The following is a 13,831-nucleotide window of genomic DNA, read 5'->3' on the forward strand; positions in this document are numbered from 1 at the left end:
GTGATGGTTAAATGCCTATGTCTGGGCTTGGTGACCTGTTATAAGTAGAACTGATGAGGGCATGTCTTTTCTCTTTAAATCCCTTCTAAATAGGAAGGCAAAAAAGAGCCAAAGCCCCAAATACCTTTAACTCTGTTTTTCCACCCCAGGGTTCTATTTTTAAAAACTTGTTTTGGTACAGGGTCACAATTTCCTAGTATCTCTACAGGAAAACTAAACCAGACTTTACCTACTTGTCTTTCAAAAAAAATTCGTTTAAGTATGACTTGGTTTTGTTCCCTTGGAGGGGGGGGAAAAACAACCCTGAAAAAAGTTGGGAGTACAGGAAGAGTGGCTAAAAAGCACTAGGAGCTTGTCCTGGAGAAAAGATGTGGGTCTGGGTGGGAGATGTGTCTGCCATCTGCCTGGAGAAGGGCTTAGACATGTCTAGATGGCTCCAGAGTTCAACAAAAGGGCCAACCACCATGTATGTAAAACCTGTTAGTGCTTTACCTTTCATCTGTTTTCTCATTTAATCCACAGAGAGAGGATTATTAATACAGGTAAGGAAACAGGCTCAGGGAGGTTAAGTGTCTTCCCAGACACACAAAAAGAACAAGCATTTGTATGGGTCTAACTCTAAACTCTATGTTATTTCTATTGTGTCAGACTGCTTCTGCCAAGTAGAGAGAACTGGAGGGTGAAAATACATTTGGGGGGAACGCAAAGAAAAACTAAAATTAGAAACTTCCAGACAAAATGAATTTCAGGGACAGAAATGGGATGTCTGCCAGGACCTAGCTAAGTAAAGATATTGGGAAGTTAGATTTGATAACAGAGTCGTACTCTGCTCCTTTTGTCAAGAAAGTCTTGCTATGAAAAAAAAAATCAGTTCAACTCAACAGTGTCCTTAGGGATGTAGCTGATTCACTTTTGGGGGTAAGCTCCTTGTCTAGTTGCTAATCTGTTAATGCTCGATGACTGGTGGCTAATCCATGGACTAAGCATTCTACGTTTGGTAACTTTGAAGGGCTTTTTCAAATCCATGCTCTGCTTTTGTTTTTTTTTCCTCATTAACAGGGGAGGGAGGGAGAGAAGAAAGGAGAAAAACTGAGAAAGAGTGAGAGAAAAAATGTGTTTGTGTTTTGACTGAGATAAAATAGAGCTCTCCAGGGAAAGCCAAAGGAACTCTTGGCAGGGGACCATTTTAGTCCATTGACATTAACTGTGGACAAGCCACCAGGGCTTCTAGAAATGACACAGCTGGTATAAAATTCATGGTGCTATACGAGCTGAGAGGGTTTGCTAAAACCGACAGGGAGAGTTTGGTAAATCCCCAAATCACTAGTTTACTGCACTCTAGATATAAAACAGGTGTCCTGCTACCTCACATTTATATCCAGTCAGAAATATGCAATCATCAGACTGATTGGGTAGCTGGTTTTGGGGGGGGTAAGCAAAAGCATATTATTTGGGGGGGTCTCATGCTCACTCTGGGGAACCCACAAGCCACAACCAGGAAATTCAACATGAACTAGAGCAGGGGTCGGCACCCTTTTTCTGTAAAAGGCCAGACAGTAAATATTTTAGGCTCTTTTGAGGATGATGGGGTCCTTGTCACAGCTACTTGACTCTGGTATTGCCCCACAAAAGCAGCCAGACAGCATGTGAATGAGTGGATGTGATTTCCAATAAAACATTATTTACAAGAGCAGGCGGTGGACAGGACTCGGCTCAGAGCTGCAGTCTGCCGACCCCTGAACTAGAGCCATAAACACTGACTCCTACATGCAAAGGCAGCAGAAAGATTCCATTTTTGCACTATCTCCAACTGAGCCTCTTAGCAATGCCTAAGAACTCTGAGCTGCATCCAGACTCAGAAGAGAGGACGCTGTGTCATTGTGAATGCTGCAACATTTGGGTGGCTACACCCCTTCCATGTAATGTTCACAAGTTCAGGTGGAATCACAGGAAGTATCATTTACAAATATGCCCTGTGCTGATTCAGGAAGTCCAACGCACCCGCGGACACAAATTGTCTGAAAAGGTTGTATGATGGGCAAGCGAGAAAAGCACATGGGGTAGCCTGCTTCAGGCCAGCATCCCCAACCCAACTGGTTCCTCACCAGACCTAAGAGAAGTTGCTAGCTGCCTCAAATGAACACACTCCTAAAATATTTTCCTAACTCTGGAAGCATAGGCAGTCTCGGATAATTCAGCTACAAACACTACCTGAGGATTAAAAAAAGACATCTGCAGAAGCCTTGAATGGAAACCACGTACCTGGGCTGGACTCGTCAGGAGGGGGGCTGCAATCTGCACAGAAATGGAGGGCGACACGGATGATTAAGGAGCAGCACAAAGTTCAAACATGAACAACTCAGCGCTTACAGCAACTGCATCGGCAGCCGGCCATAAGGTGGCTCAGCTGAACAGAGAAGAGGACGGAGGCCTGCCTGCCTCCTCCCCGAGAAGTCCCACGCGGGTGCTCGGCTGCTCTGCGGCAGCCAAGCCCTCTTGGTGGTAAACACTGACCGACGCACTGATTCATTCATTCATGTTGCTAAGACTTCAACATAAAATGCTCTTCAGGTAAGCAAACTAACGTATTACAATGTGATAAAGTGCCCACATCGATCACATTGTACATGGCGGAGCCCATGTTGGCTCAGAGCATCTGGAAGCACACTTGTAATGAGAGAGACTGACCAGCAAATTGATCATCCCCAATTCAGAGCCCGCTGCCCTGACTCACGAGTGGAACCTGGGCTGCAGACTGACATGCTGAGAGACCCAAAGGTTAGGATCCAGTGATGAAACCAATATACCACCCCACATCTACGCCAATCTTAAACATTTAAATCAAATTTAAAACTTTTATGATTTGGGGGAAGTCAAGAATTACAACGTCCCTCCAGGTCATACAAAGAATGCCAATTTTAATTCAATTTCACCTACAATGAGTCGCATTTCAGCAAGTGAAGTACTCATTTCAATTTTGTATTTCCCTTAAAAACTACAGTTCCTTGGTTAACTGGGCGTGCCACCTGGAAGAAGATGAGTCTGGAAAGGGGTCATTTTATGTCTTCAGGGTACTGAAATGGGTGGTTTTAGAGCCCCCCAAATAGGTGGAACCAGTTGTATGGAGACGTTTACCAGCTGAGTTGCCCAGAGGTGGAGGTGGCAAGGGATCCCTCTGCTCTAGGCATCTTTGAGAGTGACTTCTTCCACCGGCAAAGGAGATAGAACAGAGCAAACGTGAAGGCCCCTGTGAGCTGAAGACTTCAGCCTCTTCAGCAGAGCCTAAGTACCCTGAGACCATCTGCCTAACAAAGAGAGAAACCCACAGTGGTGTGCGGTGACGCAGAACAGTGATTCTTAGACCTCTGTCCAGCTAATCAGAACTACCCCAGTCTTGAGGAAAAAAAAAATACAGATTTCGGCCTTCCCATAACCCTTCCTCCAAAATTCTGAGTCTGAGTGAGGAGGAAGGTTGAAGGGCCTGTTTTCATGATCTTCTGTGGTGATCCCAAATAGCTGGGTTGTGACCATTCCCAAAAAGGTATTAGGGGTTAAACTCAGCTGGGTAAACTCAATCTTTCAGTCAAAGCAGGGAATGTGTGTGTGTGTGTGTGTGTGTGTGTGTGTGTGTGGTGGGGGGGGGTCTCCTTCAGTACTCCTGGACCAGTGGCTTGTACCCTGAGATTTGATGACCACTATATACCTCCTCTCATCCTAGCACATAATCTCAGGGACATATGAACCTGGGGTTCAGGTTAAAACAACCTGGTCTGGGGTTTGAATGGTTCTTCAGCGATGAGGAGAGGATGAGTGCGTGCATGGCAGGACATGGAGGCCACCGGATGGGGTGGCTGTGGGTGGTGATGCAGAGGGGTGTGGGGCACTTATGACCTGTGTGGAAAGCGGAAGAAGGAAGGCGAGACTCCCGGAGCCTCTGGGGTTCCAGCTGGCGGGGACTCGTCAGTGGGTCCCACAGTGGTGCATGCCTGCCAGGCAAGGCTCTGGTAAGTTCTGTGGGAGAGCAAGCTAGAAGGCAGCATGACTCCTTAGCAGAAGATGGAAACCAAAGACTTAGGAGAGGGTGCAGAGCTGGAATGAAAAGTCATGATGCCTTTCAAAGAGGCACAGAGTTCTTTGTATATAAGTTGGTGTGAACACAACCTGTTCATTAGGCCTAAACAACTGGCCCAGGAAGTTGGAATGGTATAGAAAGTCACAACAGAGCTGGGCTCCGGCCCTTGAGGGTAAGAGACCGGATAAAATAAATAGCTCGCCATCTCGTTCTCTCTGATTCTCCTGATCACATCCAGCTCTGAACGGCTTCCTAGCTATGCTCAAGATTTTTAAATTAGGATCATCCACAGTTAATTTAGTGGCATACGGTTTCATACATTTCTTTGAGTACTGATCAGCCAAGTTAGACTCTCTCAAATGTATGCTTCATATTCCCATGATTACAACAGAGCTGATTTGCATGGCAAACACAAGTCATACCCTAAATACCATAAATAAATGCTCATTTAAATAACTTGAAAACTGCATTTAAATTTGTCTACATTTGACCAATACAGGATGTTGCCTAGAAGGAAACTGACATTTAAGTTATGGATGTAACAGAATATCTGATTAAATAAACTCTCTCTGGCATTTTTTTTAAAAGCCCAATAAATTACTCTTTTTATATCTGCGGAAAAAATTTTAAATTACAAGCAAGACAATATTGAAGAGAAATGAGCGTTATTTTTTTTTTTTTTAAACACACAATTTACATAAAAAAATGAGAAGACAAACAGGACAAAATAGCTCCATGAAACCAATCACAGGCTTGGGGAACTGAAACTACAGTCCTTCACAGATGGAAGGGTGGAGGACGTGGACACTGTTGAATCAGAGGTTCAAGTGAAATCGCACCCTGGGAACAGACTGCAGGCATATTGAAAAGGTGAAGGGCATCTTACAAATAAGGATTTATCAAGAGGCTCTGATAGAGGAGCAGCTTCTGCCTTGAATGAAAGCTGTCCAATTCAGAAATGAAAAGTCCTTGCTGTCTGAAGGCTAACCTTCGCACATCTGGGCCTTACTAACCACAGTGTACCATTCACAGAGGAGAGCAGAGGAGGCAGAAGCTAGGTCTGCAGCCGGCTCTCAGCTGCCTGGCCCATGACCCCCTCCAGCTCCTACAGGAAAAGGTGGAAGGCCCCGAGTGGCAGGGACCGAGGACGGCCTGGCGGAGAAATCGTGCGTGCCCAGCTTTAGGGCTACACGCGGGATGGAGTGTCTGGTTGTGCTCTGTCTGTGCAGGCAGAGGACTGTTTCTGAAGCATGCTGCTTCATGCCAACGTCCTACCATCTACTGAGAACCCTGCCTCGGGGGCGGTGCTGAACAGAGGAACCTAACTCAGCCCCAGGAGCGGGTTCCACCATCTGAGTGAGTGACCGACAAGTGCCAAGGCAACATCCCCTGCTGGGTAACAGCACAGCCGGCTGATGACAAGCAGCCTTTGGACGAGTCTGCTGAGCCCGCTAACAGCTCTCATCCGGCTGTGTCCCTGCATGATTCCCCTCTCCCTTGATTCTACCAATTCCTGGTGCAGTCAACAATCTCAGAAGAAAAGCATCTGCATTTCGGCCTCCTGCAGGTTCTCAGACTGGTTTACAAACCAGAACAGCCCAGGAACCCCACCCTCACTGATAGGGCAGTGACACCCAAGACGGCCTTGAGATTCTGCCTTTGCCGGACACGCAGATTCGTGCACGGGCTCCACGGGCGTGGACTACGGGGGCTTCTGCCCTCACCGCCCGCTGCTCTGTGCACTGTGACAGCCGGCTCTGCCTGACGGCCCTCCCTGCAGTCTGCATGGGGGGAGGAGGTCATGGAGTCAGACACAGACAGACAGACAGACAGACGCAGCGTGAGGTGGAGGCAGCATGAGTGGGCAGCGTGGATGCATACGCACGTGTGGTCAGGTGAGGATGGCATGCAGGTGAGGATGGCATCGAGCAGATGGTGGAGGGGCATGGTGAGGAGGGCACATTGCAGAAGGGGTCTTCCGGGTTGATCCAGTAGGCGTGGCTGTCCCGGTTACCTTTCTTGCTGGTACAGCTGCCCGCGCACGGGAAGACATCCTCACAGCCTTCGCCATGCAGGCGCTCCTTCTGCAGCAGCTTGTCCACCCGCTGAATGATGCACTCCAGGCTCTTGTCGACGTTCAGCCACACTTTTTCCTTCCAAACCGAAAGGGCCCATCTGGGTCAGCTGTCCCGATGGGAAAAGCAGAACAGAACACCACCCCTCCCCGTGCCCCCCTCCCTGCCCCCTCACACACTGATTCCCCCACCCTGGGCCACTGTGATCATTAAAATACCACAAATTTAGAAGTATCAAGATTAATTCAGAATTCCCTATTACAGTTGTATTTGCTTTTCAAAACACAAATCAATGTACTGCGGTCATTGTTTTTAAAGTTGGAGACACGTTTGCTAGTAACTGTCACGGAGGCCGGACAGGGCTTCCCGGTGCCCTCCAGAGCTGGCAGCAGGACCACGGGGCCCAGCAAGCCAGCTCATCCCTCCTCCCTCTGCTGCAGACCTCCTACAACCATCAAACACACAGGGGACTGAGGGAAGGTAATGGAGGCAGCCGGTCACTTCAGACGGGGGCAGTGGGGAGGTGGGGAGGCAGGGCTGGGAGCGGTTTGCAGAAACCCACACAGAATACAGGACACCGGGGCAGGGCCGGAGGAGCCCTTCGCTGCTGACTAAAAACTCCATGCCTCCAAGCCGTAGTCCTAAAAAATGACAAAACGAGTTGTGTGATATGTCCCTCCCTCAGGAGAGACAGGTGCGGCTCTCAGGGCCACTCTGTCAGGAAGAAGGATGCAACGCATACAACGTCAGGGGCAGCGTCTCCAGACTCCTCCCCTGTCCCCCCAAAATACAAATGGCCCTGGAAGGGCTAACTGCGTAGAGAGCTTTGAGGAAGCAGGGGGCCTGGCTGGTCTTTAGGAGATAGTGACAGGAGACGGGCCTCCAGCGGGCAAGAGCTCCATGGAGAACATCGCCCCCTTTACAGCTGGGTCTGACACCAGCCTGGCCTGCGGCAGCCCTGCCCCTCAGATGGACACAAGGTGTGAAAATGCCATCTCCCTCCCTAACTCAGGGGGTCCAAGAGCCACCCGGGAGGAGACTCGGAGCTTGTCTGCGAAGCAGCCAACCTGGTAGACACCTCTTGGTGGGGAGGGGCTGGCAAGAGGCTTTGAATTTTTCAACCCAAGCTCAGTGGCAGAATGAGGGCCAGGGGCAGCAGACTCACCCACTCCTCCTCGTGCCAGTCCACCTGCAGAGAAGACCGGCTGTTCCTCCCCGTCCACCTGGCCATGAGGGTGTCCTGGTCGTTCCTAAGCATCACCTGCTCCTCCTCACTCGATGTGGGGGAGGCCTTGGAGGCAATGTAGTCGGGCCGCGCCGCGTTCAGCCCGTGGATGGAGTTGGCCAGCAGCTTGCAGTCGCACACGGTGACCAGCTGCCGGGTCTGCAGCACACACAAACCAAAGCCGCTGAGGCCGGTCGTCTCTGAGAGCTCAGGAACCGTCCTGAGGCCCAGCTGTGCACCCTTCTCCATACAGGAGCCCTTGGGATGGCTGAGTTTAAAGGCTCCCACAAAAAGACTGGACGACACAGGGAGAATGAAGGAGGTCGAGAAATCTCTGACATGCTTCAGTCCCTGCCCTCCTCTGAGCCTGACGTGACTTAAGGAAGGGCCTGAAGAGAGCCCAGTGTCCTTGCCTTCACTGACATCCTGGGCTGTCCTCTCTGGTTCCAGGGGACAGGCAAGAATTTGATGCGATCACTTAAGTCTTATTTTTTTGCATCTAATACTCAAAGCCCTGGACTCTGGGCAGTGGGACTCTCAGCATAGCACTATGGTTCTGGGGAATTCTGTATGCAGCAGGAGTTCTGTGGCTCATAATTTTCCTTCTGATAACATCATCTTTCTTTTCCAAGTGGATCTAATTTCCAGCTCTCGATCTCTTTGCTGAGTGAACACATGTGAAGGATATAACACGTTCTGATCAGGAACAGCACCTCACCCCAGCAAAGTGGGTGTGAGTGGGGAAGTGTGATCAGAATCTGTATATGTGTGTGCATGTGTGTGTGAGTGTGTGTGTGTGTGTGTGTGTCGAGAGACTGAGTAATTTGAAAAAGCATCATCCATCAAAATGATCTGGTATATCCAATGCCCCAGTATGGACCAATATTTATATATTTATATCTATCTATATATTTTTTTAAGATTTATTTGAGAGAGAGAGAGAGAAAAAGGGAGAGAGTGGGGACACACACATGTGTAAGTGGGGCAAAGAGCAGAGGGAGAGAGAGCATCCCAAGCTGACTCCTCACTGAGCACAGAGCCTGACATGGGGTTTGGTCCCAGAACCGTGAGATCATGACCTGAACCAAAATCAAGAGTTGGATGCTTAACTGATTGAGCCACCCAGGCGCCCCTAGATATTTTTAATCAGGATCAAATTACAGTTAATTAGAAAATGGCTTACTGATTATGTGAAAGCCAATGAAGTTATATTTCCTTTATTGTATGTCTGTACAATAACTCAGCTTCTTTTTTCAAATTCCAAGTCAATAAAAATTGGCAAAAAATGCGCTGAGTAGGCAGTTGCTAAGAAAGCCGTGGAACTACCTCAGCCTCCAAAATGGACCCCACAGACTTGAGGGAAGACACATCTGCATGAAGCAGCACTGGAAGTCACCAGCCCTGGGTGCTGTCCTTGGCCTGCCCTCATCCAGCTCTGTGACCACAGGCAAATCACCAAACCTCCCTGGGCCTCTGGGGGAACTAAACCTGAAACTAGATCTTCAAGGTCATCCCAATGTCACCTTTGGAATGGACGGCTCTAAGCACACATGGAGTGTCCAAGGGCTTCCAGAAACCCAAGGGAGCCCCCATCTCACATGTAGCAGGGTAGTGCCCCCTACCTTGTCTGCCAGGATGGCGAGGGTTCTTTCAAGGCCAGTGGCAGACCTGTCCTTGGCCGCCCTCGAGAGCCGCTCTGCATAGTAACTCACTTGGGTTTTCAGGGTATTGATCTGGGCAATGATCTCCTTGGCTCTGATGATGTCCTGTGGTATGTAGATTATGGACTGGCAGCTGGATGGTGTACTAGAAAGGATAAGAACAGAGTCTAAGGGGTCTCCTCAAATCTAAGAAGATGGCAGCAGCCTCCCAACCCCAGCCCACAACCAACACTAAGTAAAGCGTTCTGATACTCAGGGATGTTCTCCTAGGCTAGTCTAGCTGCTGATGGGCAAAAGTAAATCTCAAGAGATTCTTTCTGTCTGTATGGTAGAAGGCTTTGAAATATTCAAACACAGTGAAGTCCTTTGTTTCTGTCTGTATGTGTCTGTATTCTTATGTAAATGCATATACAGATATTGAATCCAATAACTACCCAAATGCTCGTAGCCTTCCACCTGAGAACCTCGCCTGTCCATGTATTGGCAGTACCGAAGTGGAGGCACGGGGTCTGTTCATCTCAGAAGGGGTCAGTTTATCACAGTGAAGGGAGACTGCCGTGGGGGCCAGACTTTCCACAAGAGACCTGTTTCTTCATTGGGCCAGTCTTCAAACTTTCTGTGCACACACCCAAAGTTCTCCGCCCTCACACCTCTGACCCTGACCACTAGACTGCCTTCTCCAGGACTTCTCTACATTGAAAAATAATGTTCTATCAGACGAAGGAGGTGAAGAACATGCCAAGCCAGAGGCCAGGCCTGGACACCTCAACAGTTTTGAAAACCTGGCTCTTCCTCCTTCCTTCGTCACCAAGCAGTGTGTGATCTTAGATCTTAGGATTGACATCAAAACCACAGCCCAGTCCCTGCACGGCACAAACACCAGCCTCCGGAGAACCGACTCGTGTCCCGGCTGTGTGGGGTCTGGCTACCATGTTTGGCCCTTCTAGATGGAGGTGATAAATCCAAGTCTCTCGGCCAGGATCCCCAAATCAATCTAATAGTATAAAGTTAGTTTTCAGACCATCTGAGGAAGCCAAGGAAAGCACAGAGTAGTATAATGCCCCAGTGGGGATGTCTCCTGCGATCTGAAGTTGTGAGCTCTAGCTGGAATGGGAGTCTCAGCCTTCACTGGTCCCCATCCTTCTCAGCTTTCACGGGTCCCCTCAAAGAGCTGCCCTTTGGGTTTTGGGGAAGAGGGAGAAGGTGGAGCAGCACGACCTCCATCATTTCCCTTGGATATGAGGACTTGAGGCGCCCCCCACCATCCCCACTGGGCTCTTTGGATCCTGAAAGCAGGTCTCCAAAACACCTCCCTTGACAGACTACAGTGTAAACATGCAAAACCCAAAAACCAAAGCACCCCAGAAAAAAACAACACCCCAAGCCCACACACCACGATAAAACACGATGGATTTGCCAGAAGCCCATGCAGCAGACCACAACCAAGCCTGCGTGATCTGAGAACTAATTTCACAGCACGATGTGCACACGACTACTTTCCAATCTGCAATCACTCTTCCAAATGAATAGCTGCCATTTGACAATTGAGTCTTAAAAACACAATCTCAAATAGGATTTTTAAAAATCTGTCCTTCCCTGGCCCCAGTCTTTACAGCCACACATGCAATGTGTGCTTCCTGTAGATATATGTGTGTGTATGTAGATGGCTGTGTATACTTCGACCAGTACATACGGTCCCCCAAGCCCGAAGGAGAGCACCGCTCCTACTCACCTTGTGTTCCTACAGGTCACGTTCTAGTAACAGTAATCTGGGGCTTACACACAGGAAGCTTGTGGCGGGGGGTGTGGAAAAGTAAATTTCAAAGAGCTGCTGTTAGGGGATGATGGTGAGTATACGAGCATGTGTGCTCAGTCCTAGTCCTAGAGACAGGGAAAGCCCCAGAGGCCTCAGCTATCCTGCTGTCCCTGGCAGAGAGCTGCCATGTCGGGCAGGACCCCGCCATGGCCCCTGAGCTCCCCCAGCTCTGAGAGGCTGTCACCACGCGAAGCGCCACTGCAGAGCCCCGGCTGTCGCCTGAGCAAGCGCGCTAGGCACGGCTGGGGAGGGCCGGGGGCAGCCTCGGAGCCCCTGGTCTGCAGACACAGTGCTTTCTGGCTGCCATCTAATTCTTTGGTAGGAAAAAAAATCACTTGGTCATATCAATTCTTGGTTTGCCCTCAGGGGGAAAATTGGCCCAAGGAACACTGTTTTAAAAATCTGCATAAATTATATTCACAAAAAACGGAAGCTGGTTATATTCCCATAAGAGGTGATGGTGAAGTGAAAACGGAAGCCCTAAGATTCTCGTAAAAGAGGCCAGACAGGGATTCCCGACCACCCCGATGGGTGGACCTGAAATGCCAGCACCCGGCGACTTGCCCGGCCTGGGAGAAACAGGGTCCTCCCTCAGAGCGCACACAGCAACAAAGTGCCGCCGGATTTGGAAGGTAAAATGGTAGACTGGAGATGGGCTATTCATTATCAAAGAACATTGCAGTTGGAAGAGAGAATTCTGTCTACGAGGCTATAACCAGGGCCCCCCGGTGGCAGCGAGGGCTGAAGCACCTCACCGAGGAGGGGACAGCACCGGCTTTCTCTACAGGAGAGCAAGACCCAAACAGACACTCTCTCCACAGACAGAAAACTCACCAACACTCCTCAAAACTGCTAAAGAAAAGAACCAAAACGAAATATTAGCAGTTAGCAAACACCAAATGCAAAACAAAAAATTAAAAAGCCAAGTTATCTTTTGTCAAAATCCTTGAAATTATGTGTTGAGGCACCCACTACAGGGACCATAAAACTTATGAGCCCAATGTGCTTATTCATCAGAGCAATGTCCGTGTCTGTGCGCAAGCCCCAGGGGGACATTCCGCCTGTGGGCCAAGTTCTGTCCACATTTAAAGTACTGTTCAAATAATGAAAATCATTTCTACAGATGATTTTAATAACATTAGAAGGAAATTAAATGAAAATTTACATTATTTATTTGAAATATACTCCAGGAGCATTTTGGAAGTAAGGACTTCTGAAGTTAATATACTGGGTAATCAGGTATCAACATCCTGACCTTTCCAGGACAGGGACGGCCAGTGGCGTCCCCTCCTGATGGGCTTTCCCCTCCAGGGTCCCCATGGCATCCTCAAATCTCCCACTCACACCCCCACACAGCCACATGCAATGGAGTGACAGACACACGCTCTCTTGGCTGGCTGTGCAGAGCTGTGGGGAGCACTGGAAGCTTCCTCTTCATCGTAATTCCCAGGGCACAGCAGAGTCAGTGACTCCTCAGGTGGGTCTGGCTTGTCTGGGAGGGGAAGACCCCTTGGTGGGATCAATCAAGGTCAAGCGGGCTGTCTGGGGGGCCTCCCAAGAATGTCGCCTGCCCTGAAGGCTGAAATTCCCCTTCCTAACCACTGGCCCTTCCTTGTTCTTCCTCCTGCTGCCTCCAGGGTTCACTTGGCTCCGGGCCACCTGTGCAGACATCTGAACGGTGATTTCTCCTAGTGCGCTCTCTTGCACCTGCCGGCTCACCCCTCCAGCCTCGCCCCATGGGCAGAGAAGCTCCTAGCTGCATCCCTGATCCCCTTGGCCCACTGACCGGCCACTGTACCTGACCTTTCACCCCTTCCTTGATCCAGTCTGATGTCAGTTTTCCCAAGCCGCATCTTGACTCCTGGCCATGGCAGCCCAGAGCCTTGATTCCCTGGCAGGTGCTAATACTCTCCACCTGGCCGCCTTGCTGACTCTCTTGATGCCCCCTGGGCCTTGGCTTCACCTTCCCTCCAACTGTTGCATTCTCCCTTGGTAAGTCCCACCCTTTCAACTCCACGTTCTGCACAGGCTGATTCACAGTATCTTCAGCTTGTTTCTTCACTCCTCAAGGACCTCTCTGCACCCCACCTTCTAGGACTCCCTGCCTGGTCTGGCCTTTGCATCTCCAGAACCTTGCTCCATCGACTTCTCTTACCAACAGTTCTTCACTCTCGCCATCCCCATCAGCCTGAACACATAATCATGTGATAACCGTTCTCCCCAGGCAGACACCTGCATGCCATTTCCTCTACTCCATGGTCCACGGATCTCACAGGACCATCTACACTCGTCGCCCCTACTTCTCACACTTGCCTCCCTCATCCATTTAAATCTTGACGGGTGACATTCTGGAAGATCACCAATGCCTCCCACATATCCAACACAACAGCTGGGGTCTGTGGCTCTCTCGGCGTCACCCCCGCTCCAAGCACGGCCCTGCTTGCTCCAAGTGGTGCTGTTGACTTGTCCACTCCCAGGCAAGACCAGGAGCCCCTTGGGGCCAGGCCTACCTCTGTCACCCCTGCATCCAGGCTCACCAGCGTGTGGCCCCGCACTGAGCAGTCTGCCAGCAAGGCTGCCCTCCCCCTCAGCTCCTGTCCTCAAAGCACCACGCCTCAGCCAGACCTCCCTGCACGCTCCACAATGCCCTTCCCCAACTGCCTACCTGGCCATTTCCTGTTTGGACTGCAGCTGCGTGCAGCTCCCCTCCCACCCCCCACCCCACTCCAGCCTTCTTAAAACAGGGAATGTTTACCACTGCAGTCGGCTCAGGAAAGGAAGCACTCTCTTCCGGGCTTCACACTTTGTGGCGTTCAGCACACACTGCACACCTGGTGTGACGGACCAGGGGCTCTAAGGGACAGCTGAGGTGGCAGAGAGTCCACACGGGGTAGCCACCTTCCAGGGGGTTTCAATTTGCCGCTCCTTTGCAGGGTCAGGACCACTCATCAGGCGCCCTCACGCCCCGCCCCCCAGCTCAGT

At 50.2% G+C, this 13,831-nt stretch overlaps 1 protein-coding gene across 1 annotated transcript in view; it reads right to left on the reverse strand.

Moving 5' to 3' along the window:
- The window catches only part of INPP4A (inositol polyphosphate-4-phosphatase type I A), a 110,588-nt gene that overhangs the window by 22,254 nt on the left and 74,503 nt on the right, over window positions 1–13,831 (reverse strand). Inside the window, exons 14-18 of the mRNA XM_081832304.1 lie at window positions 11,684–11,701; window positions 8,995–9,178; window positions 7,313–7,531; window positions 6,087–6,225; window positions 2,225–2,295 (exon numbers count right to left, since the gene is read on the reverse strand). Of these exons, the coding sequence (XP_081688430.1) occupies window positions 2,225–2,295; window positions 6,087–6,225; window positions 7,313–7,531; window positions 8,995–9,178; window positions 11,684–11,701 (631 nt within the window). The remainder of the gene's footprint in view (window positions 1–2,224; window positions 2,296–6,086; window positions 6,226–7,312; window positions 7,532–8,994; window positions 9,179–11,683; window positions 11,702–13,831) is intronic.

Source organism: Leptonychotes weddellii, chromosome 10 (genome assembly GCF_054177405.1).
Source record: "Leptonychotes weddellii isolate Sample4059 chromosome 10, ASM5417740v2, whole genome shotgun sequence".
NCBI classification, from domain to species: Eukaryota; Metazoa; Chordata; class Mammalia; order Carnivora; family Phocidae; genus Leptonychotes; species Leptonychotes weddellii.